Source organism: Botryllus schlosseri, chromosome 1, assembly GCF_051294905.1.
Source record: "Botryllus schlosseri isolate E-star chromosome 1, Bs_hap1, whole genome shotgun sequence".
Classification (NCBI taxonomy): Eukaryota; Metazoa; Chordata; class Ascidiacea; order Stolidobranchia; family Styelidae; genus Botryllus; species Botryllus schlosseri.
The window spans coordinates 12,658,528-12,684,516 of NC_137236.1; the positions used below are offsets into that span (position 1 = coordinate 12,658,528).

Genomic DNA, 25,989 nt, shown 5'->3' on the forward strand with positions numbered 1-25,989 from the left:
GGCGTACAAACGAGGTTGAGTAATGGTTGGATAGCCACTATAAATTGGGTTGCTGACGCCGCTAAAAACTATATCACGAAAGCATCTACTGGTGGACGTGAGTATTTTTGGTAATGTGCTGTCAATAAACGATATAATACTATCGTTTTCGTCCACAGCGATAAGCAAACGCGCAAAAAGACTGTAATAGCGACATGAATTATTCGAGGATGTCCATGTTGTTATGTGTGCTTGCAGGACTAGCAATCGAGGATGGCTACTGTAACTGCATGTAAGTACGATTATTGCCAGGATATTAAACTAATTATTACACTTACATAGGTCTCGAAATGTCTTATGCTCGGGGAAAATGGTTCTGCTTACATGATCAGAAAAAGGATCTATTTTGCTGTGCCTTATCATACTGGCTGCGGTCGCAGTCTGTGTGGTCGTTGCTCATATAACCAGCTCATATATACCGCATATTTTGAATACTTGTATAATATGAATAAAATCACGCCAATTGCAGCATATCGATTTTGTAGAGCTGTTGTGATCTCGGAAACTTACCATCAGGGTTGTCACCAAGTCACAAGGCTCCAAGTTACAAGTCAATCTCACTTTTATAGTTCTGACTCGAGTAAAGTCTAGTCATTTGCAATTCACAACCCAGTCAAGTCCGAGTCCAAGTCACGGAGTAGAGTATCAAGTCCGAGTCATAGTGTTTTGATTCGAGTCCGAGCCCAAGTTATCCTTTTGACTATATAGTTCCGAGGTAATGTCATGTGAAATCCACTTTTTACAGCTCTGCTCGGTGATATCGATAGCTTCGTATTCATAAAATACTGATTTCCTCATTCTTAACAGTTTCCGGCAGCATTTTCAAGTACCCGTAGTGAAAGACGAAGGAATAATGGTATAATAACTTTACTATTATTCTTCGAAATTACATTGGAATGCCTCTCTGGGTAGACCCAGTCTTGACTTATATGACTTGGTCCGAGTCATGCGCAATGACTCCAGTCAAGTCGAATTACTTTTCATTTTGAAAAATATGACTAGAGTCAAGTCGAGTCACGAAAATATCACGACTCGAGTCATTACATCCCCCCTTACCATATACAGGTACTGTCTATTCTATATATTGTGGTCTAATGCCGGCCTCTTCAATCTTTTTAATCGTCCTACACCCTTTTAGCGGTTACTCAAAACTCGTACACCCCTGAACACATAATACACTATTCCGTAGTAAGCCTTATCCGCCGGTGTTCGTCCTTTTCGCTATTCACAGCTGCATTACGATAGCATATATCGCATACGGCTGTATTCCAGCGTAGAGTCGTCATGGCACATCTGGACGCAAATACTTATGTAAAATTAGGTACTGGATACTGCGCACTTCGGAGAGACCTTGTGGTGTTCTGTGTCATCATTGTTTTCTTGAGATATAACATGCGTATAAGACAGAACAGCCACTAAGGCTTACCATATATTAGTGCAGAGCAGGTCGACAAATTGTCTGGTCTGACTACGATCCGGTTTGCCAATTCTCTGGTCCGGCTCCGGCCGTATCAGGAAAATGTACTGATCCGGCTCTGGCCGAATATGTAAAATTCCTGCCAGAAATCCGACCCAACACGGTACGTTGCGTTTGGTAGGTTGGTAGTTATTGAGTTACAAACGTCATGCTTATCCATAAATATTCTGGCCTTTTCAAAAAAGTACTGATCCGGCTCCGATCCGGCTTCGGCCGTATCAGAAAAAGTACTGATCCGGCCGGATATCCAATCCGGCACCGGTCCATGCCCCGCACTTTACGATATATGCACTAGAATCGCGAGTATTATTGTATTGAAAAGTTAGCTGGAATCATTACATAGTCGCGCAGAGCGCGAAAATTTTTGCAACCGCTTAATGAATTTCGTCGTTAATATTGGTAGTTTCACATATCTTACTGCCAATTATTCACCCATCCTCAGTCCACGTGACCAAAGTAACCGATAGAGCCGATGGAGGGGATGTCTTGGAAAATTTTGGTCACAAAATTAGGGATAATGCATCTTCCGCTTTTGTTAATCACTTTGTTGCATGTTGTTATTTTTTGACCTCTCATCAGGATCGACGGTATAGCCAAAAGATATTGGAATCCTTCAAACGCACCATAAACACCGTCATACTTGAAACGCACATGATTCCAACTTGGTATTTCTTTGCAGAGCGCATCATTCACCTGGTTCGCATTTGCACGGTGGGGCTTAGATTGCTCGGACACAATTATATTTTAGGAACGAAAAACTCAACCAATGCAAATTACATATTGACGGTCGCCTACACATTCTAATATAAATATGTATAGACGGCCGTATAATCATATCTACGGTTTTGCGGCTGCATGCAGCCGTGCGTCCGCGGGTTGTCCACCCCTGCTAGGCCTAATCGAAATAGGAATGAGCAAGATTGCAACATAAAGGAAATTCTAAATGCTAATCAGCGCTCGAGGTTCCCCGACCAACATTCAACAGACACTCCCGAGACCCCCTGACTACACCTCTGCAATCATGTATACTGGGCTATTTATAATCATCTGAAAGGAAGTACCAATTCAAAATGTCGCGGCGGTTTTACACGATAATCATTATGGAAAGCTATTGCAAGCTTAACACATGTTAAATCCATTCTGTTCTGCCCAAAATGAATCAATAATTCCATTACCAACGGTTAAATGCTGAGAAACATTTGCTGGTGACGTATCAAAAGGAATGTCATTCATTAGCTGCGTACAGTTGATATGAATATTGTTCGAGATTGCACATCCGGATAAATTCTTCTGAAGCATAAACTTACCTTTTTATTGTGACAATCAGTTATAGGTCAGTTATAGGTCCAACCCTGGACACCCCATCCGAGTGATTCACCTTTTAAACATTATGGTACAGGACATACCCTGTGGAAAAGCCCTGGTCTAGGGATAAAAGATGGTGTTTTAAATCGTGAAATAATTCAATATTTCTCCGCAATCAAAGCCCTTTCTGTTGGCGGAAGAATTCATTGGGAAGTTACTTACAACAAAAAATTTTAGTAATAAAACATACATGCATGTGAACTCCGTGGGTAATTCGAAAAGTGTTATTCTTCGTTTAAACGTATTCAAATATATGTTCAGATATCTTACCTTCGTTTTGGCGCAGTATTACATATAGTTGTATGCATTTTCATATGAAAACATTTGATAGTTCAAGAATATAACCTATCCATATATATTTTAGTGATCCAAGAAAATGCGGCTATGGTAAGTATACTGTGTTATTGCTAAAACGTATGCCTCACCAGTCTTATTCCAGTCATCCGGATAATTGCAATGTTAAGTATAGTCGAATCCGTGTAATACAGACACTGGATTACCCGGACAGCCCCTTTATTAGGTGAAAATGACCGAGAACGAAACAAAAGCGCGTAAATAATTCTCAATAATTAGGACAATTCTCTGCTTAATTCGGACACAGACTCGCATTTCAATTCGATAGCTTATGACAAAATAAACAGATCTTTCTTCGTGTTATCACGATGCGAGTTATTATGGCAAAACAATGATGTTCCATACAGTAACAATAGGTGGTGAAGCACAAAAAGATCGTGTCAGCTAGAAAGTCAATTTTATTTCGGTATAATTACGCCCATCTTGTATAGCAGAATTACCCAGAAAATGCTGTTTCAGCCATTGACGCGCTGTAAAATTTTAACCCGATATGTGTGTGTTGCACAGCAATAGAGTAAACAGTATTTCCTGAATCCTTTGGTTCGAAATGGTGTACAATGCAACTAACCCGTGTGTAACTATAATAAAGTTATATTCATACCAGTAGACGTTAAACAGGGTGTGGAAGCTAGCAAGGTCTTACGTTTATATATACCGTATGCTATCGGCTCAACAACTTATTTTAATACACTGTTACTTGCATCACAATCTCGCGAACAAGTTGAAAATACTTGAAGAGCTTCTTGGAGGTACAGATCATCAGTATACAATGTAATAGTAGCCCTATATTATTATTGGAATGATCCCGAATAATTTCGGCTAACACGCAGCAGCAGTAATCTAGTATAGCAGCATCTAGTAGAGAATTGAAAAGAACATAGTATAACAAAAATCGTATCACAAATTATATGACGTCACCGGAATGAAATTTCGAATAATCAGGGCGAAATGAGCGCTTTAAGCTCAATGCATTATTTTGCCATTCTTTCCAACTAGTTTTTGACGATTACCCCTGACGGGTGTCATCCGAAAATATTCGGGTGCATTTCAATATGAATACACTGTTCAATTGCAAGCTGAAGATATGCAATGCTACAGGATCGAAACGTCTATCTCGATACCGAGTGCTTAATTTATGACGACAATCCGACTACACCTTGACATACATTATAGATAACTAATCTCCGTATGTTAGTTATCTATACTTACATTTAGGCAGTGAACAATTCTTGATTAGCGTCCTGTTATCAATCTTTGCACAACTTGGCCTAATATATTACCAATTATTGACATATTTGTACTGTATACTTTCCTTATAATTACATTTTCACACAAATCTTTGATGGCGGGAATTTAGGACTGTTATTTTAGGTTCGCCGCAACAAGTATCTGTACTATATAGGGGTGAACGTGAGCAATTGGACTTGAGAGCCAACATAAATCAGTATCCTGCTTTAAACTTTAAAGTGAGCTTTGAATATTTAGGAAATATCAGAATACCGCCAAAAGTCACTGAGAAACCGAGTACATACCAGAAAATTCAGAAAGGCAGGATTCGCATCGAATCCCAACCGTCTCTCAAAATCAATGGTCGGCCGGCTCCATACTGGGGGATACTGAATGCCGCGAAAAGACTGAAGCACGAGCAATATAAGGCAATGATGCACGAGCAATATGAGGCAATGATGCGTCAATGGATTGAAAACGATGGGAATTAATTGTGCTCGTTGATGAATATATTTTCCGTATACGTGAGGCCTTTTAATGGACAAATTGCAAGTTGTACATTGTGCCAGGTATAGACCGCCATTACGCCTACTCCAGAGATTTTCTGCAGTACTGACGCAAAATTGTTCCCAATCAATGGCAATAAATGTTCTGTTTTATGGTCTTCATAGTGAGGTATTACAAATATTTATTGCGTATGTCATGCGACTTTTAATATTATATAGTGATTGCAGTTAGAGTAGGCTTACCATACGTCCTCTTTTAAGAGGATTTGTCCTCTTTTTTGAGATTTTGTCCTCTTTTTTGAAAATTTAGGTCAGATATAGAGGAAATTGCGAGTGATATGCCGCAAATTAGCGCAGAAGTGAAGCTCCGGCGGGTATTTCGGAGGAAAAAGCGGTGATTTCAGCTCTGAGCGAAATGAAGACCTTTTTTTTTTAGTCATCCACCTAGCAATGTGGAGTTAAAAACGTGTTTTTGAGCTCTGAGCAGAAGTGAAGACCTTTTTTTTTTTTTTTTTTTAGTCAACCGATCACAAAGTGGGAAAAATTAACCGTTTTTGAGAATTTCACTCCGGTTTTGCATGTTGCAAATTTCTGAAAAAGTGTCCTCTTTTTTGATTTCCAAAATATGGTAAGCCTAAGTTAGACCAGTGGTTCCCAACCTTTTTTGCATCATTCCCAAGTTATGATTTTTTTCGGGTCTTTATTCCCCACTACCTGAAATACCCAATATAACCGTTAAAATGCTTCCTCCGGTAAAATTTGGTAATTCCTTGTTTCGTAAGAACTTTCTATTGGTGCAAGTAGGCTAATGACCAGCCAGAACTAATAGTGGCAGCCAGTGTAAAGAAAACAGTTACTTGTAATAGTCATATTTCGATTCGAGTCGATCGAGTTTTCTATATGGTTGTATTTTGTTTTAAATTTAAACCTAAGCCCTTGGTAGCTTCTACGCCCCGTGAATTTATTTCAAGTGGACGTTAAATAGGGCGTGCAAGCTACCAAGGTCTTACGTTTATATATATCGTCAGCTATAGGCGCAACAAAGTTTTAGTCATTACGTTTTATCGATCTTTAGGCGCACCAAAGAGATATTACGGATGTCACGGGCCTGCCATATGCTTTTTTGACTACACGTAGAATATCCCTTGGACGTTACACAGTAGATGTACGCAATCGCTTTTTTCTGAAACATATAAAACTTTTTGTTATCCCGCAAAATTCTGCGCAAGCTTTATTGCCTGCCATACTGCTCCTCCTCAACGTGATGTGACCACAATGTTGGTTATCCCCTTTTTGGGAACAACACACAATAACATTAGCGGCGCCCACAGCTCAGACCCGTGGACGAGTAACCAGACTTGAACAACTAGAAAAGTTTCAGCCTTTCTAAAATATATTAGACTTAGAATTAGAGCTACACATCAAAAAAATAGGTTAGAATTAGATTTATTGAATTCGCAAAAACTTTAAAATTGAATCAAATTGCATTCCCATAACCATGAAAATGATTCAAAATAAAATGACGTTTATGATCATGATATTTCTTGTTGTAATTGTACTGCTTTAATAAAATCTTACTTCTTTTATGGTAACCATAAGCGTCACCCATGTTAGTCAGAACGGCGTTGTACTAGGGTAAAGTTAAAAAAACAAACAGAATATTGTTAGCAGACTACACGCTGCTATGCGAACAGTCACATTGGCTACTGTGACTGCACGGCGTGAGTAAGGCGATGGGGGCTTGGCACTCGATTTCCCTTCGCGAGAGGTTTATTTCTGTTTACTCGCTGCAAAATGCCTCGGACAAAGAGGCATTTTCAGGAAAACAATAAATTCGATTAGAACTAAAATTAGAGCATAGGGACATTTCAGAAATTAGATTAGAATTAGAATTAGAGCATGAAAACACTTCACAAATTCGATTAGAATTTGATTACCGGCATTTCGCTCTAATTTAGTGAAATTAGACAACCAGAATTATCTAGTTGGTTGTAATTGTACTACTTTGGAAAAATATTACTTCTTTTGTGGTAACCATGACCATTGTCCATGTTAGTCAGAACGGCGTTGTACTAGCGTAAAGTTTTAAAAACTAGAATATAGTTTACTTCAGAAGTGTTGAATTCCACATCGTTTGGGAACCACTGAGTTAGACCATATAGTGTCCTATATGGCAGTGTTCTCAACCTTTTTATCTTCGCGGACCTCTTTTGAACAGCCGCGGAACGCCGGGGGCCTCCTAAAGTTAACGTACAAAATTAGCTCAATTATCGTGCAACCGTCATCTGTCTCGTACAATCATCGCTGCCTCGTGCAATCATGGATTGTAGACTAGCAATAAACAGCCAAAAATGACTTTTATAGGAAATAACATCACACTACGCGTAGAATTTGGCAGAATTTTATTATTTCGAAACGAATTTTGCATCTGTATTATTAATATTCTTGAAAATGCACGTCTTCGTTTGGATATGAACGAGTACCGGAAATCCGTTTCCACAAAGATATATTGGTGGCTGATTTAATATTTTAGCGTAACACTTCCGACGACAGCGTTTGGTTTGTGTTTTTAATGAACAAATCACGTCCAGCCTAGTCATTTTTATCTAGCATCTCATTTTGAAGTTGTTTATAGCAGTGCACTTCAACCTTTTTCGACGTGGTACACCCTTTTAACGTTTGCTCAAAACTCGTACATCCCTGTTCATTAGGGGTCTTCAAAATGACTTTTTTTCTCAAATGGTACTGGCTACTTGATAAAATTGTTAGGTTACCTAACTTAAGCCTGCACACCAAATTTGGTTCAATTCAAACCAGTGGCCGCATTGCTACGGGAGAAGAAAGTTTCTATTTATTATATAAAATAAATAACGAAAAATTTGAAATTTTTCTGTTCACTCATGAAAGTATTAGGTTGTCTATAAAAACGATGTTCTTCGAATTTGATTCAATTCCAACCAGTAGAAGCGGAGTTATTGCCGTCAAAAAATTGGATTTGAATAAAATAGTATTTGGTCACAGAGCCCGCAACGCAAATTGGAATTTGTTTCGTGTCAGCCCAAAAACAGCATGACATTACGAACGATAATCAACCTAAATGTAACAGTATTGGGGGGAGAGTATGTAAAGTTACTACTGCAGAAGCGGTAATTCAGATCAGCGATGATAGCAGGCGCACCAGTCTACTGCGTATCAGGCCTGCCCCACACCACACACAGTCGATAGTAGCACTTGGGCTGCAAGAGATGTCAGTAACGTCAGATCGTATGCCGCTATACACAGTATATTGTCGCTAATTTGCATCACTAATAACAAAATACTAAATTGCAAATGTATGGCGAAATATTGGACATAAAATCGGCATTTTAAAACAAAAGGGTTTCGATTTCAACATGGAAGCTGATGACTCGACCCTCACTTCATTTATGTGCATTGCGGTATTTATTAACGTCGGGTAGGAAGTACCGATTCAAGAAGTCTGAGCTATCGCGGCGGTAACCTCAAAAATCACTAAAAGACAAATGACTAGCTGTGATTGTTAACTGCATACTTTCCAACACCAAACGGAACCATTGGTCTATTGCCGACGGCTAAATTAATAGGAGAAATATTTGCTTATGACATCACAATCAAACGATGTACAGTATTACACATGAGATAACATCGTACCATACTGCTCATTAACCTGTGCGTCAACCTGTTCTGGCCCATAAACCTGCCTTTGTGATAGCTAGCCATCGGCTCATTGTAATTCGGATCTGGTACACCCCTGTACACCCCTGTACACCCCATCCGAGTGGTACACCCTTTTGCAAATTCTGGTACACCCTAGGGTGTACGACAACCCCGGTTGAAGAGCACTGGTTTATAGTGCTTATATCACATGAGAAAATGAATTTGGTGGAGAGGTTTCAATTCCTTCATTGGGAAAGATTAGGAAAACCGTTCAGGAATATATATTTCAAACGACTGTTTACTAATTTGCCGTGACTGACAACTCAAAATCCAAAATGCTATCTCCATCATTTCATTTGTCCACAAACGGCAATAAAATATCCTAAACAGCAATATGCATCGGCAGGCTATTGCTAACTTGATAATTGAAATGAGTTTTGCACAGTCGGAAACTTCATCTCAGACGACTATATTAAGAATTATGAAGGGATACTGTCTTATGCTTTTTTCTTGAATAAAAAAATGAAAATTAAGTTATCAATCACTTTAGAAATTTAGAGGTTTCGCGGACCCCCGGTTGAAAACCACTGCATGGTGTAGACACAAGCAAATCTCACGGCTTATTGAAATTGTTCTACGTCACACTTTATATTTGGCTAAAGGCAATTTGACGTTCATTTTTGACCGGCTTGCCAACCGCGAAATTTTATAAAACGCGTATCAATCGAAAGCTACCGCGGTACTGAGTGTAAAAATATATATTCTATTTTTGCTCATGGTCTTGGAACCCCCAAAAATCAATCTCGAATGTTGCATTATAACAGAATTTGGTATTGTTTATTTTGTTATTTGTGATATTCATGGTGTTTGTCGACTACTATGGTCATTTACACCAGGCGATATTCCATATTTTTTTTTATTCCGACTTGTAGCACGGCCCACTTCTATAGGCTTTTGTAAGACATCGCTTACGCGGATGAGATGACGAGGAGGAGCCTAGATAAACCTCGAACACTTAGGCAGGAGTTCTGGAGTCGACCTCGGTCGGACTCGAACCCACAATGCATCATGCTTGTAGCTGTTGTAGTTGTAGCCGTCTGCGAACGGGTGAGAGGCAACGCAAAACGCAAGCGTATTGGCCATTGTTGCGCAACGAATTAAGCATTCACATTCTCACTCTTGTGAGCACTTGCTGCTGAGCCACTCAGACGGCGTGGTTGCGTCGCAATACCAAACTCCGTTACAATGCAGCATTTGAGGCTGATTTCGGGGGTTTCCAGGACCACGGGCAGAATATAATTTATATTTTCGCAATCAGTACCGCGGAAGCTTTCCATTTATACCCGTTTTTCACATTTCGCGCTTGGCAAGCCGGTCAAAAATTACTGTCAAATTGCCTTTAGGCAAATGGAAAGTGTGTTACGTAGATCAATTTCACTGAGCCAGGAAACCGCCCGGCCTGCGATGTGATTATGAGCGGCCGCAGAGCAGTGTTTGGATCAAGTCAATACCTTCGAGTCACGAGTCATCTCGAGTCATTGCAGATTTTGACGCAAGTAAAATCACGTCAATCGATTTTCAAACGTGACTTGAGTCAAGTCAAGTTACTCGTTTTTTAAAGGTGACTCGATCAAGTCGAGTCAAGTCAGAATTCAAGTCAAATTGAATTTTTAAAGCATGAATGATGATTCAAAGTCATTACATTTTGCTATCTGTGTGAAAGACAGATTAATAGATCATCTATCTTGGATCAAATAACGAATATCTAGTTAAATATGCATGTAAAAAGACGTTGTATCCCTCACACACACGTAGAACTGCTAATAAAATACCTGAGTAACTGTGCAGCTACATGATACAGTTCGTTATTATCAGCCAAAATATTGGACCTAATGCGAAGCTTCGAGAAGTTGTAACAAATTGATATGGTACAATAGCCTACACTACCCATATACACACCCGTGATAATATAAACGCCCAAACTATATTTGTTCGATTTAAATCACACAAGATGGTAGTAAATGTGAGCAATGCGCAACGTGAGCATTGAGCCGTAAAAGAAACAGAGACACCTTGCTATTTACATTAATCTTCTACTACTACTTGGACAAGTGGCGCGATAGCGCAGTGGTATAATTCGCTTCTCTTCTCAACCTCAACCGCGTAAGCAGTGTCTTATAAAAAGCCTAGAGGCCGTGCTATAAGTCGGCCGTTACGAAAAATAGTGAACAATATCGGCCTATGGTGTAAATGACCATAGTAGTCGACAAACACCATGAATACCCCGAATCAAACAAACTACTTCGACAATGTAAGCTGTAATCGTTTAGTTTGCGGTCAATATATTTGTGACCTAACGAAGGGGATCAGTGTAACGTACAATCAGTGACTAACTGGTTGCTCTCACAAGTACCACCGGCGCATCTCGAACAAACCGAGCATACACAAGATACAGTGATTTTTTCGACGCCGTTTACTTGATGACTTGAAATTGACTCGTAAATTTTGCTCCGAGTCACGAGTCAATGCACAATTTTGATGCTCCAATTCAAGTCAAGTCTAGTCATTTTTTCCAAAATGACTCTAGTCAAGTCAAGTCATACGAAAAAGTTGACTCGACTCTGACTCGAGTCAAGTCATGACTCGAGTCATCCCAACACTGCTTTGTATTGTAGAACCAAACGATGACCACTGCAGATCCCGGATACCAAGGGTGCTCAATTATTTGGCCTTACGTTATCACGGGCGTATTTTGGTGGTCGTTAATTTTACTCCGAGTCAATGCAAATTTTTAAAATTCCGAGTCAAGTCAAGTTAAGTCATTTTTTAAAGTGACTCGAGTCAAGTTAAGTCATTTTTTTAAAGTGACTCGAGTCAAGTCAAGTCATACGAAAAAGTTGACTCGAGTCAAGTCAAGTCAAGTCATACTAAAAAGTTGACTCGAATCATCCAATCACTGCCGCAGACCGATTCCGGTCTCACATGATAATGTGGCCCAGTTCCACTGCCCGCCACCATCCCACCCTACATGCAAACTAAGTCAAATTATGGACTGCATGTTACTCTTAAGCTCTTTGTTTTCGGGCTTAGTCACTTGACAAGCATGTTATGTTACGTCACAAAAGGCCTTTCCATTTTTGTATCAGACTGATACCTTATCTCAAGCCGTAAAAAAGGTCAAAAATTGAAAGTGAAATTTGGGCTGATTAGTTTTATATTTAAACGTGGATCAAATTTTCGACCATGATCCTTAACAGGACGGAGCACCGTTCCATTTAACTGATGTTAACGTGCCGCCTTTAACTGAATACTGTTTTGGTCTCTATGCTTTAGAGTTCAAACATAAAGTGCAGGGGAGAACGGGGAAAATGTAACTAGTGGCAAATGTAACAGTCGAGCTCACCGCTAGTAGGGTGAAGAAATCGCATTGATATTTTTAGTGTGCATGCGCTGGTTATGGCTCCTAAAATACCTGAAGTTACGTTGAGCTACGATGCGAAACGCCGAAATAATTTGAAAAAAATGACACTTGAGCATTTATTTTCTGGTCTTGAATACTTTGTTCAGAAGACCTCAAGTGGTCACAACGTAATATATGTCGCTGGAACAATGCTACTAGAGTCTACCGTAATCATAGCAAAACTAAGGCTTGCATCGCCGGGAAGGTACCATACTGAGACACTAATCATGGTCGAGCGTGTCAGTGGCAATTGTAACAATCTGTTACTTTTTTCTCGATAGAATATCTTTGCATGCTGAATTTCTTGGTTCATATGTTGGTATAACCATTTATCTACTGCAGATTAATCTTGCAACAGTCAGAAGTTCAATACCAAAACAGATACTACCTTTCCATACCAATTCTAACATGATGATCTGTCGGAACGGCCATACAGAAGTGGAGATGTGAATCTTGGGGTTCGGTTGTTTCCGTGATTCTACCACTCTTTCTCATGTTGATCTACTTGTAACGTGTTGACCTTCAATGGTCACTTAAGAACTTGCCCATGACTGAATCCTCATTCCCTGACTTTTAGTTATTTAAAAACACTGTTATAATTGCACCGAATGGGCCGTACAATTGCCCCTGGATATACGGGGCGATTGTAACATTTGAGCGGCGATTTGTACCACCCGAAAATTCCATGATTGATTGTTGATTGAGTTCCATTTTTGTTTTGGTATCAACTATCGAGTTGTTGGCTTCTTAATATAAGACTTAGGAAATGAAATTTCCATGAGATAGATTTATTTCTTCGTCAACCGGAATAAACAGAATGACTATGCAAAAAAAAATAATACTCAAAACAAAAAACACATACACAATAATAATAGCGTGTAACTGGATCCATAACGGTATAGACGGTTGCCGGCGATATGATCCTTACGATCTTCACGTCATGCCGGAACCTTGGAGATTAGAATCAAGTATAAGGATATATAGATACATACACTCACGCTTACTAGTTATGGTGGTTTGCACATAAACAAAATGAAAATTCAAAACAACAACAAAGTACACAGCGGATGCCTTGATGCAATGGCAGAGGGGGAATACAGCCGACTAGTGCTTACTGAGAAGTAAGTCAAGGAACTCAAAACACGTAATGTTAGAAACTACAAAAGTGTTACCAGTGGTGGCCCTAGGATTGGGGGGGCCCTGGGCGAAACTTCCAGGGAGGCCCCCATATATCTATGAACGCATCTTCTGGGGGGCTCCGCCCCCCAGACCCCCCACCCCTCTCAATACAACTATTACATATATTGCATGTCTGTTAACTCCGTCTAAAATTATGGAATGTTTATGCTGTATGTAACTGTTTCAAGGAAACGATCACAGGATTGCAATGACTCGAGCAGTGATAATTTGGTGACTCAACTTGGCTCAGATCAAAATATAAAAATAGGATTGACATTTGACTCAATTACAATCCTGAATAAGACCCAGCGGAGCTAATCGATCACTAAAGTGATCAAACAATGAATTTGATAGAACACGTACATAGAATTGAAACTTCCAATGAATGAAGAAACTACTATGACCGGACAATTGAATTGATGCGTTTAGTACTTCAAAAAAAGTAGAAATCAAAATGATGATAGGAAATATGACACCAAAAGCAAAAAAAGAACAACTAAATGGAAACTATCATACGGGTACAAAATGATATTGGCCTGGTGTAAACTTACCAAAGTAGTCGAGACATCATGATTCATGAATACTCAAAACAACAACAAACAACAATGACTTCCCTTCTTTGACAAGATGACTCAACCAAGAGGAGTTTATGGTCATGAAGAATTATTACCGGATCACAAGGATTAACTCATGGACTATATTTCTACACAGAAAGAAAAATTATTTATTCGTAACAGCTAACACAGCAAAAGTACCTACAGAAAAGAACAAATACCGGTATATTACAAATCACCATTTGTTGCAGAAGTGATCTAACCAAGACATAGTTTCATGTTTATGGTAAATTTTACATTGAATGCTTGCAATGGTACCGGTCATAAAACAGCTTAGCCAGACCACCTCGACTAAATGTCTAAAGATAGAATGGAAGAAGCTCTTGAACCTGACAATAAAATGAGCTGAGGGGTCAGAACCAGGCTCATAATAATTTTCAAAATCAAGTCATACACAGCGTCAAATTCAAATATTGTTGGCGCAATACTGTCCACTAGGGCGGTTCAAAAATAACATTTTTTCCTTAATCTTGCGGGCTACATGATTAAATCGTCAGGTTACCTTAAAAAACGACGCACACCAAATTTGAATTCATTCCAACCAATATTCGCGGTTTACGTAGAGTTTGAAAATTTTGAATTTGCCCAGAAACGCAAAAAAAATTTTTTTTCAAATTTTTCTGCTAACCCCATGAAATTGTTGGGCTGTCTTCAAAGACTATGCAAAACAAATTTGACTCAATTCTAAGCAGTAGAAGTGGAGTTATATCAGTTTTTCTTTGATAATTAGGGATTATCCTTGATTGGTGGATAATCCAAGAATTTTCATCGAAAAACTGGAATAACTCCGCTTCTACGGCTTGGAATTGAGTAAAATTTGTTTTGCATAGTCTTTGAAGACAGCCCAACAATTTCATGGGGTTAGCAGAAAAATTTGAAAAAAAAATTTTTTTGCGTTTCTGGGCAAATTCAAAATTTTCAAACTCTACGTAAACCGCGAATATTGGTTGGAATGAATTCAAATTTGGTGTGCGTCGTTTTTTAAGGTAACCTGACGATTTAATCATGTAGCCCGCAAGATTAGGGAAAAAATGTTATTTTTGAACCGCCCTACTGTCCACACAAAGATTGCGAACGCCAGTTTTAAGAGGAACTAAACATTATCCAAATATCCAACTTCTGCCTACAATTTAGGCTACATTGCTGTCACGACTTTAAAATTATATATTCAATAAAAACTAATTTTTCAGCATTCTATGTTATAATAGCTTCCATATCATGACTAGAGATGAAAATTTTTAATTTGACAGAAATAAAAGGGATACTCATATAATTGTCATTAGCAATGACTTTAAACTTGAGTGCCGTACACGTACACAAAAAAGCTAAATTGTAACTTGAATTATATATTAGATCAACTTCTACAAGATAGCTATGTACAGACCTACCAAAAATTATTTCAATATTACGATTGAATGAGTCGGAAAATCTTGTTTCTTATCATGCGCCAACTTGAAAAGCTGGATATTGAATTTAAAAACTTGAAATTGTGATGTAGGCTACTCGGATATATTTCAAAATCACTTGATCCAAATTTCTGTCAAATCTAAAAACTGAAATAAACCATTAATCTGTTTTAGGGCTACTGACATGGAGTTAGCCTATTACTGAAAATGAATGAGATGTACCAGTCACTGAAAATATATACTTACTGTATACACTGTAGTAGTTTTAATGTTATTGTAATTTTACAGCACTGTGAAAAAGGTGTATTATTATTTGAAAATATCACGAAAGTGATAATCATTCATGACAAAATTTCATGTTAGCGGATGCGATCGAGTCTCTCGCACAAATCTCTCCTAAATAAAAATTAGAAGAAAAGGAGTAGCAGCCGGGTCTTCAAAATTATGTGAATACTTTGTGAGTGAATAGTGCGATACCAAAATCTGCAAGGATTCTGGGCGGCGGACTCAAAGCATGTTAATAAACCGGGTCGCCTTCAAGAGCATTTAGAAGATTTTCATCTAATTACAAAATGAATAGAGTACGGTACTCAAAACAAAGCATGCACTTCTAATCGGTGCAAACATTTGATCATCGACCCCTCTTAACGACAACATATCCCACATTGGTGCATGGATATCCATGGTTATTCGCAATATGATAACTGTAAATTGTGTAAATGTAGGAGGGGCCCCCCTCATAAAATCGAAGTAAGCTCTTCTAACGTGCACAGAAATTTGATGATCGACAACAGTTTACGATACCATATTCTACATGGGTATATATATTTTCACGGTTATTCGCAAATTGATAACTATCAATTGCGTAAATGTAGGAGGGCCCCTGTCATAAAATAGAGGTAAGCTCATACAACGCGTGCAGAATTTAATGATAGACAACTGTTTACGGGACCATATTCTACATGGGTACATATATTTTCACGGTTATTCGCAAAATGATAATCAAAAATTGCATAAATGCAGGAGGCCCCCCCTCATAAATCAAAGTAAGCTCGTACGGCGCGTGCAGGATTTAATGATCGACAACTGTTTACGGTACCATATTCTACATGGGTACATATATATTCATTCACGGTTATTCGCAAAATGATAACCAAAAATTGCGTAAATGTAGGAGGGCCCCCCTAATAAATCGAAGTAAGCTCGTACAACGTGTGCAGAAATTTAATGATCGACAACTGTTTACAGTACCATATTCTATATTAGTAGGCCTGCATGTATTTTCAGTTATTTGCAAAATGATAACCAAAAATCCCTTAAATGTAGGAGCCCCCGTCATGAAATCAAAGTATGCCCTTTTACCGCGCACAGAAATTTGATGATCGACAACTGTTTACGGTACCATATTCTACATGGGTGCATGGATTTTCACGGTTATTCGAAAAATGATAACTAAAAAAAATGAGAATTATGATTGACCACTTTTTACGGTATTCTTTATGGATACAAGGATTTCCACGGTTATTCAGAAAATGGTAATAGTTGGAAAAAAGCGTGTAAACCGGAGAAATAGGTGAAAAAGAAGCGCGTAAACCAGAGAAATAGTTGGAAAAAAGCGCGTAAACCGAGGAGGGGGGGGGGCCTAGAAAGCGCGTAAATCAACCAGGGGGCCCTGGGCGACCGCCCACCTCGCCCACCCCAAAAGCCACCACTGAGTGTTACAATTGTCCACGGTCTCCCCAACATCGATGCTTATATTATGAGTAGTGTGGTGTTACGATCGGCCGTTGCAACACCTACGGGTTGTAAGTTGGAGTCCGGCCAAGGCTGAATCCGCTATATCTCTCTAAGTGTCGGAAGTTTAACTAGACTCCTCGTCAATCTCCAAGGCTAAAAATTGGTTCCTTAGAATAAAACTAGAACGGATAGGCAGTGGCGCATGCCGACTGTTTATTGTATTGCAGAAACATATATAAGATACATACATAAAATAGCAATAATGTGGAAAAGCATACACCAAATGAAGTTGCACATACTACAGGTATAATCTTTTCCAACAAGCGAAATCATAAAATATAGGATCAGTGAGAATATATTTACAATGGAATCAGACATAATGAAATATAATATTTTGTTAACGAAGTATTGCGACGGCACATAAACGTCCCCCGTAAACACATCTAGCGTTTACATATTAGGAATTTATCTATTTACAGCGTATGTTGCAACTTTCGAGTATGCACCATGACGCGTGACACTGTGATTACTTATTTATATCAACATTTCTCAGCATTTTAATAAACCTTTCCACCAACGTCGCGCTGTTCGCTGCAGTGACATGTAGAACGTCGATGCCATCTTTTATCACAAAATTGGGCACAAAAGCTGTCTTGAAGTGCGGTCCCTTCAGAAAGTTTTCCACTTCAATCAAGGTATTTTGTATAGGCCGTATCAAGTTAATTGCTTTTCCGATCGACTTGATTTTTTCCTCCGATTTTAGTTTTGCGGCGTCTATGATAAAATTGTGATCATTATAGACTTGAATCTCATATGCAAATTCTTATGGTAAACAGCGAAAGTAGACACATTCCCAGATCATGAGGGAATTACAATTAGGACCGAGCACAACACTTCCAGTACTCGAACTCGAATCCAAATCGAGCATTTATTGCAATGATCCGATACGAGAAGTGACAGACGATTTATTCAAGTAGTGAAATTATATGCCCTTTGTCATGTTGTCTGTCCGCGGTAATTTTTAACTATAATGGTCCTATCATAGCATCCACTCACACAAGTAGCCAATAACCCAATGTTACGCGCGTTAGTGGAAGTGACATTCCTATCAGTTAACTGGAATCACTGGAGTACTCGATTAAGTGCCGTCCTAATATTAACAGCACTAAACAAATAGCCTATATCATGCAACCATCATGCAGCCATCGAGTCCTAGTAGCAGTGCAGAAAACCACTGCACCTACGATGTGTAGTTGCGGAATGAATTCCATTGGTGACACCATTTATCATTCTATATTAATCACACATATTTGCAGTTTGTAACTATCCTGTTATCATATGTCAATTATTAATTAGGTTACGTATATGCTGACTTCGAGACTACTTTTTATAATCTGTAGTAATTATTTTTTCCTACTGGAGCCGCGTAAATAAAATACTGTGTCGGGCTGAGTTAAAAGTTAAAACTATATTCTGCGGCGTAATAATTTCGTTTCAAAACAGAAAGCAATGATTGGCACTGTTTACACGCGGTTTCTATGTTGATGCGCGGTTTCTATGTTGATGTGTATCGTGCACTCCAGGTAGCACCAAATTCGGTTGTGGGGTGCAGTGATGTGCACCATATATGGCCCGATAAGTAGCCATCACAACAAATACGTAGGCTTCTGATTCAGAACAGATTGGCCGTAGGTACATTACGTGGTAAACCATTTATCTCAAGCTACACAGCTTGTATTATATTTGTGATGCCACAATTCTTTATGCAGTAGAATAGGGTGGCGTTAGAAGGTGTGGACCTTGCAATTTCTGCATTTTATGATTGTCGAGTCTGTCGAGCTACCGCATATGTAGCTCAGTCCGCGGAACACATGCGTGCAATGTCGACGGGCCCTGGACTCCTGAGTTAGAGACCCGGCAGTAGGGTGGTTCAAAAATAACTTTTTTGGTCAAATCTTGCGGGCTACTCGATTAAATCGTCAGGTTGCCTGAAAAAACAATGTATACCAAATTTCAATCAATTCCAACCGGTAATCGCCGATTTCGTAGAGTTTTAAAAAAGTCAAAACTATCCCTATGATACAGTGCAACTGAAATAGCAACGGTACCGCCGGCAATCATGTATATGACGGTGCCAGCGAAGCCAATGAGGTAACTGAAATATTATTCATATAATGTAGCTTTCTATATCATATTTATGAGACATTCTTAGTCTTGACATGAGTAATAAAATATATATCACACCATTCTGAGTATCATACTGTGAAAACATGTCACATAACTCACTAAAACATGAGCGTGTCAATGTTGCCGCAACGGTGATACCTCGAGCCGTCGCCACTTCAGGAGTACTTTGGAGAAACCATAACACAGTGGTTCCCAACCTTTTTCATCTCGTGCCTCCCTTGGCCGAAATTTGAGCCAAAATTCCCCCCTTAGGAGAAATCTGCCCGATTATTAAAAAAGGTCATTTTTTACCGCGTAATCACCTGTTGACCGAAGAATAAGACCGGAGGTACGGAGTGTCTGTTTCTAGCAGGGCTGTAACAATACTTTGTAGACCTCCAAAAACAATGGTCCCAATCAAGCAAATTCTGGAAGGCTTGACTCAACAGACCCCCATACTTCCATTTGTGTTTTCGGCTTATCATGCACCAATCGCTAATAGAACTGCTGTGAAAAATCAGTATGCATAAATTTGCTGGTCTCGCGATTTTTTTCTCAAGTGTGCGTATGCATTTGTCCAATAATATTGGTATATTCATACATAGCAGGATTGACCACACTCGAGTCGGACTCGAGTCGGACTCGAGTCAGCATTTTCTGATGACTCGACTTGACTCGAGTCATTTTCTCAAAATAGGGAAACGACTCGACTCGACTAGAGACAATCTGTGTATTGACTCGACTTGGAGTCATTGTGCACGACTCAAACCAAGCCATATGACTCGTGACTATAAGACGGCCAAGAACGACATTTCATTGTAATTTCGAAGAACAGTAAAGTGGCCTTCCTATTGGAATTTCGTTTATTGGTCCTGGTACTTGAGAATGCGACAATAAACTGCTCAAAGTGAGGAAAATTAGTATATTATAAATCAAAATCATTCAATATCACCAAACACAGTTATAAAAAGTGAGTTTAACAAGACTTTAACTGGAAAATGAGCAGTCAACACAAGGAATTGGACTCGGACTCGAGTCATAATACCATAACTCGGACTCGACCCTATGCTCGGTGACTTGGACCGTCAGACTTGACTCAATGTTGAATTGAAAACGACTCGACTTGACTCGAGTCAAAACTATGAAAGTGAAATTGACTTGTGACTCGGAGCCTCGTGACTTGGTTACAGCCCTGATATATACCCTGATATATAACATACACGTGATCAGATTTCCTGCTTGAGCTCATTGAAATTTAGGACACTCATTCGGTTTCGGCAACATTGCACCAAGTTTAACATGCATTTTTTCGATCGAGTAGCTGTTCACTAAAAATAAAGCAAGGCTAGCGATGTCTTTGAGTTGAATCGATGACGTTGGAATATTTTGTCACTTTATGAAAATGTTGACATGAAAATATAAGATAAATACTTTCGTTAGAGGCCTTGTTGTGATAGATTCGGCACGACATTTGCTCGCTTAGAATATATTTGATTGAGAGGCCGTCGCTAGCCTACAAAATTGTCTTGCGAACTGCAGCACATCTGAACTAGTTTAAAAAAAGGGCGAACTTGTATGGGAGAAAGAGATTTCAAATAGCATTTGAACATACTTTCAGCAAAAAAACAGCTATAAGGAGCATACGCTCTGATATAACTGGTTGCCAACATGACAGTTCGGACATGAACATTTTGGGAAATCCGTACAATTCTAAACTGGAATTCCTCCCTAAAAATTGCAAAATTCCCCCCAAGGGGGGAATTCCTCCCCGGTTGGGAACCACTGCCATAACAAATGACGCTTCAGGCGTGGCTGGTATACGCTGAATTGATTTAGAAGTGTAGGGAGTAGAAACCAGTGCCTATTTCCTCTTGTTTTAGTTTTATTACAGAATTGAATTAGAAAGCCTGTGGAATATATGGAGCGTCGATCAAACGATGTTTACGTGCCTCTTATAGGGAAGGTAAGAAGTGAAACATTTTCTTCTGTGAGACTCCCTTCTACTCATGAAGTGATGCAAAGATATGTATTTCACTTGAAAGCACAGCGGCTGACTAAAAATCAGGTGGCAATACGTATCTGGAAAGAGCTGACAGCTATCTGGAGCAGTCTTCTTGAAACCACAACACCGGGATTACCATGTTGTAGAAGTAGGAAGTCAGTAACATACAAAGTGAATCAGCTATGGAGAAGATATTGTAGAATTATGCGTAAAACCCGTCCCGGTGAACACGTATCCCAAAGGACGACTGATGAAGAGAAAGATTTTAAAATTCTGTTGACCAATTTGTCAAAACACATCTAACACTAGAAAACGACAAAGCCATAACCACGAGTCAGATGAAGCTGGATCGAAGCGCAGTAAAATATCCCGTGAAGAGACACAGATCGATTCTTCGTCGATAAGTTCACTCGAGGCTCTCTGAGACCGCATCATGGCATTGGATACTGAATATGGTGATAATCCCCCATAATAAACTCTCCTCAAAGGGTAGTTGTTGGAAATGTTAGAATGTCAATTTATTCGCAATCATTCGTTAATATTGGTGGTGGTGGTTGTGATTAGTAATTATGTTTTCAACATATGATGAAATCTTGCCATCTTTTGGATTTTCATCATATCGATGTAGGGTAAATGAATGCAGTGCTTGCCAAATTCCAAAATGTATCTCACTGTTCTGTCTTTCATACACATTCTGGAATTATCTTTTGGTATGATGGTGTAGGTTGTTGCCTTCAATTTCAGTGAATTTGCTCAAATGTTTTTACAGCCTATTTATATAAAATTTTATCACCCTATTCAGTATCCATTGCCATGATGCGGTCTCAGAGAGCCTCGAGTGAACTTATCGACGAAGAATCAATCTGTGTCTCTTCACGGGATATTTTACTGAGCTTCGATCCAGCTTCATCTGACTCGTGGTTATGGCTTTGTCGTTTTCTAGTGTTAGATGTGTTTTGACGAGGTCGAAGGCGATTCTTCCCATAGCTCGGCTCTGCTCCAGCCTTCTTCGTTTTATGTTTAGAGCTTCGCCACTTACATAGACCAGGAGGATCTTTAACGTCAAATGCGTATTCACGTGGTCGACGCTGACGTTCCAAAAATATACAATCCTCTTCATTTAATCGCTTCATTACACCTGCTGCCGAAAAGTCAAACAAATTGGTCTTCAGACTTTTAAAATCTTTCTCTTCATCAATCGTCCTTAGGGATACGTGTTCACCGGGACGGGTTTTACGCATAATTCTACAATATCTTCTCCATAGCTGATTCACTTTGTATGTTACTGACTTCCTACTTATACAACATGGTAATCCCGGTGTTGTGGTTTCAAGAAGACTGCTCCAGACAGCTTTCAGATCTTTCCAGATACGTACTGCCACCTGATTTTTAGTCAGCCGCTGTACTTTCAAGTGAAATACATATCTTTGCATCACTTCATGAGTAGAAGGGAATCTCACAGAAGAAAATGTTTCACTTCTTGCCTTCCCTATAAGAGGCACGTAAACATCGTTGGATCGACGCTCCATATATTCCACAGGCTTTCTAATTCAATTCTGTAATAAAACTAAAACAAGAGGAAATAGGTACTGGTTTCTACTCCCTACACTACTAAATGAATTCAGCGTATACCAGCCACGCCTGAAGCGTCATTTGTTATGGTTTCTCCAAAGTACTCCTGAAGTGGCGACGGCTCGAGTTATCACCGTTGCGGCAACATTGACACGCTCATGTTTTAGTGAGTTATGTGACATGTTTTCACAGTATGATACTCAGAATGGTGTGATATATATTTTATTACTCATGTCAAGACTAAGAATGTCTCATAAATATGATATAGAAAGCTACATTATATGAATAATATTTCAATTACCTCATTGGCTTCGCTGGCACCGTCATATACATGATTGCCGTCGGTACCGTTGCTATTTCAGTTGCACTGTATCATAGGTATAGTTTTGACTTTTTTAAAACTCTACGAAATCGGCGATTACCGGTTGGAATTGATTGAAATTTGGTATACATTGTTTTTCCAGGCAACCTGACGATTTAATCGAGTAGCCCGCAAGATTTGACCAAAAAAGTTATTTTTGAACCACCCTACCCGGCAGCCATTAGACTTCATAAATTTGAACCGCCTGCCCGGCGTTGATAAACGGAGCGCTATGAAGGAATGAAATTTAAATTGCAAACAAGATTTGCAGAACCCGCTCCGCTGTACCATAAATCATCTTGGGCGTACATAATTATATTAGGGAGTTCACTGTAGAATATAGTTAGATGTTGCCTTTTGATTCGCAGATTTCACCTGGCTTTGACATTAGCGTGCTGTCTCTCGTTTTATATGTTTTCATATACGAAAACTCCGTTCTATTTCTTTGAAATCTGGATGCAGATGTCTTGTAGTGACACGTTTGATGGTAGAACTTGTGATTAATGAGATTGTTGATCCCATATATTGTAATCTGTATAATTTGTATGGAACTATATCTGCATAGTTTAAAATCGAATGATCAACCAATCCATCATCTCGATTACACGAACTTTGAAAGTACTCACATTTTTGGAGCATCAACCAGGCCATCTGCAAATTACAAATTTCATGAATATAGGATAAGGTATTAGGAGCTACGAGTGAACTTTTAAATTCACTTAATATCTACATTCGAGCAACTTGACAACTCTCATGGTAATATTCCCAATTATTGTGTACCATCTAGACCAGTGGTTCCTAACATTTTTTTCCTCCAGCGTCCCCTTTCAAAAGTTTCCGTGCGCTAGCGCCCCCACCCCATATTTTAAGGACTAGCTGTAACAAAAATATTGCTTAAGAAGCAGGGACGTAGCAGCACCTCTGTGGGACTTCCCCCAAGATTCCCGCGTCGTGGCAATTCGATGTTGAGTAAAGTTTTAGGCGCAAAAGTGTTTTTGATAATGTATGAATGAACTGGTCCAGAATATTGGTCATTGCATACATATATATATATCGCTATATTTTTTTATCCTCTCAGTCCACGTAATATGATTGACCGGTAGCGTTGAATGAGTTGTTGTCTTGGAAAATGTAGAGCACGTATTTAATAATTAAACATATTCGGGCGGGCCCGTTGGTACAATTACCTAGTTGCATGTTGTTATTTTGTGACCTCCTAGCCGTTGGCTATGTAGTTAAAAGATATTGAAATCGAATAAACGTATTAAACTAAAATAAGCCCACGATTCAAAATTAGTATTTGTTCAATGGCAAATAATTTTTCTTTGATGGATGTTATTTGTCCTGTGGGGCTCAGATTTATCACGACATGGTAATTCGGCACGAACCATTGAAGCACCTATGGACAATAAGTCATATTCATATCGAAATTTACAGTCAACATTTGAGCAATTCTTTTGAGCAAAGATTTTTCGAGGACGATGTTTAGGCACACTTCTCGGAGCCCATATTTGCCGAAACTTCATATGTCTTCGTGCATCGTGGCGTGGCAATGACCGACGCCGAAATGCCTATTTCTATTTTCGATAAATAATGCGTATTTTTTCGTATGAGAAGGGTAACCAATAATCAAACATTTGGCAACGGTAATTCGCGCACAGTGCGGAAAGAAGTAAAAAACCTGTAGAAATTGTCAATAATGAATGCGTAATTTTTGATAAAACATATATATCAAACATTGTCAAAAAATTTCGAGATTTGACATGTTTTTTCGAATGTCAATTTGCTCTGAAAACTCGTTAATGATATGTTTCACTTTACTACACCATCTACTGCGAAGCCATCTTGCTTCAGCGCCACCCCCCCCCATACCACCCCTGAGCCCAGCGCCCCCCATATCGCCCCCTGAGCCTTTTCGCCCCTTCAAAATCCAAATCGCCCGTTGGGGGGCGCTGGAGGCGAGGTTAAGAACCACGGAACTAGACGAAGAACTATGGTAGGCCTATACTTACTTGCAAGGTGGTCCGTACACCATATTTGTGGCTTGTCAACGGACAATGAAGAACAGCAACAGCACTGAAAGCGTCTTCATACCACTTGTAATTGTATTAGCGCTTAAATCTGAATATGAAGTTACGCAGCTACCGCTGAGAACATCAAAGATGTTTCTACTAGCAACAACATTCACCAAGTTTTCCGATTATTACAAGTATATCAGATTAGGATAATGAGTGGCGTGCCGCAAATTGCGAACAGCAGGGTATTTCTTTAGGTGGAGAAAGATAGCGTTGTTAAATTTGCTACAATTCCTACTGTGTTGAATGATAAAATAGAAAAGCAGCTTGCAAATCAATGCCCCCACTGTTGCGCGGAACCTGTTAATTTTTGTATAATTATGTCAAGTGTTGACATGTGCTTCATCAAAGCAAGCTAAGTCTGTCCGTGAGCCTAAATAGAGTTTCTTAGCGTTTCATATTTATATGTATCAGGGGTTTTAAGCAAAACCTGTCACCGTGGTCGGGACAGCACGCTGCAAAGTTAATCACACATATTAGTTCATTGTTATTGCGTTCCGCAGGACAGCTTGTTTGCCATAGTTATAAACGAAAATGTAATACTTGAATTTTTATGGCGAATCTGCGATCGCAACGAGTTAAAGACAGGATTAGTACAGCCTTCTTTTATAGTTCCGAATGCAGTTGAACTGAAACGATTCCCTTGGAAGCGTTGTAGTCCGTATTTATTCGGAAGCTGCAGTTCCGTAAGGCGATACTTCCGCGTTGTTGGGAGGTTTAGCACCAAAATGCTTCTTAGTAGCAAAAACTCGCTTGAGATTCCGCTGTAGTTTA

At 39.2% G+C, this 25,989-nt stretch overlaps 2 protein-coding genes across 4 annotated transcripts in view; one reads left to right on the forward strand and one right to left on the reverse strand.

Annotated features, from left to right (window-relative positions):
• LOC145441857 (uncharacterized) lies at nt 1-5,126 on the forward strand. Of its 2 annotated transcripts, XM_080319815.1 has the most exons (4): nt 1-97; nt 159-271; nt 3,246-3,268; nt 4,721-5,126. In XM_080319815.1, the coding sequence occupies exons 2-4, from the start codon at nt 195-197 to the stop codon at nt 4,951-4,953; spliced, it is 333 nt and encodes a 110-aa protein (XP_080175941.1). In that variant the 5' UTR covers nt 1-97; nt 159-194; the 3' UTR covers nt 4,954-5,126. The 2 variants fall into 2 exon arrangements, with proteins under 2 accessions (XP_080175941.1, XP_080175935.1); XM_080319809.1 differs by lacking the exon at nt 1-97 and having other exon boundaries at nt 105-271.
• The window catches only part of LOC145442164 (uncharacterized), a 135,309-nt gene extending 109,788 nt beyond the window's left edge, over nt 1-25,521 (reverse strand). Inside the window, exon 1 of one of the 2 annotated variants that reach the window (XR_013915968.1) lies at nt 25,153-25,521. Coding sequence is in view for 1 of the 2 variants with exons in the window: in XM_080320086.1 (XP_080176212.1) it covers nt 25,153-25,175 (23 nt within the window). In the remaining variant the exon portion in view is untranslated. The remainder of the gene's footprint in view (nt 1-25,152) is intronic. The other variant, XM_080320086.1, reaches the window with a different exon arrangement.
• Between the last annotated feature and the right edge of the window lie 468 nt (nt 25,522-25,989).

Excerpts from the sequence above, each read along its gene's own strand:
- LOC145441857 (XM_080319815.1), top strand. The coding sequence starts at position 195 with ATGAATTATTCGAGGATGTCCATGTTGTTATGTGTGCTTGCAGGACTA. Across the intron at positions 272-3,245 it reads GATGGCTACTGTAACTGCAT|TGATCCAAGAAAATGCGGCT; the intron begins GTAAGTACGATT and ends TATATATTTTAG. Across the intron at positions 3,269-4,720 it reads TCCAAGAAAATGCGGCTATG|GAAATATCAGAATACCGCCA; the intron begins GTAAGTATACTG and ends TTGAATATTTAG.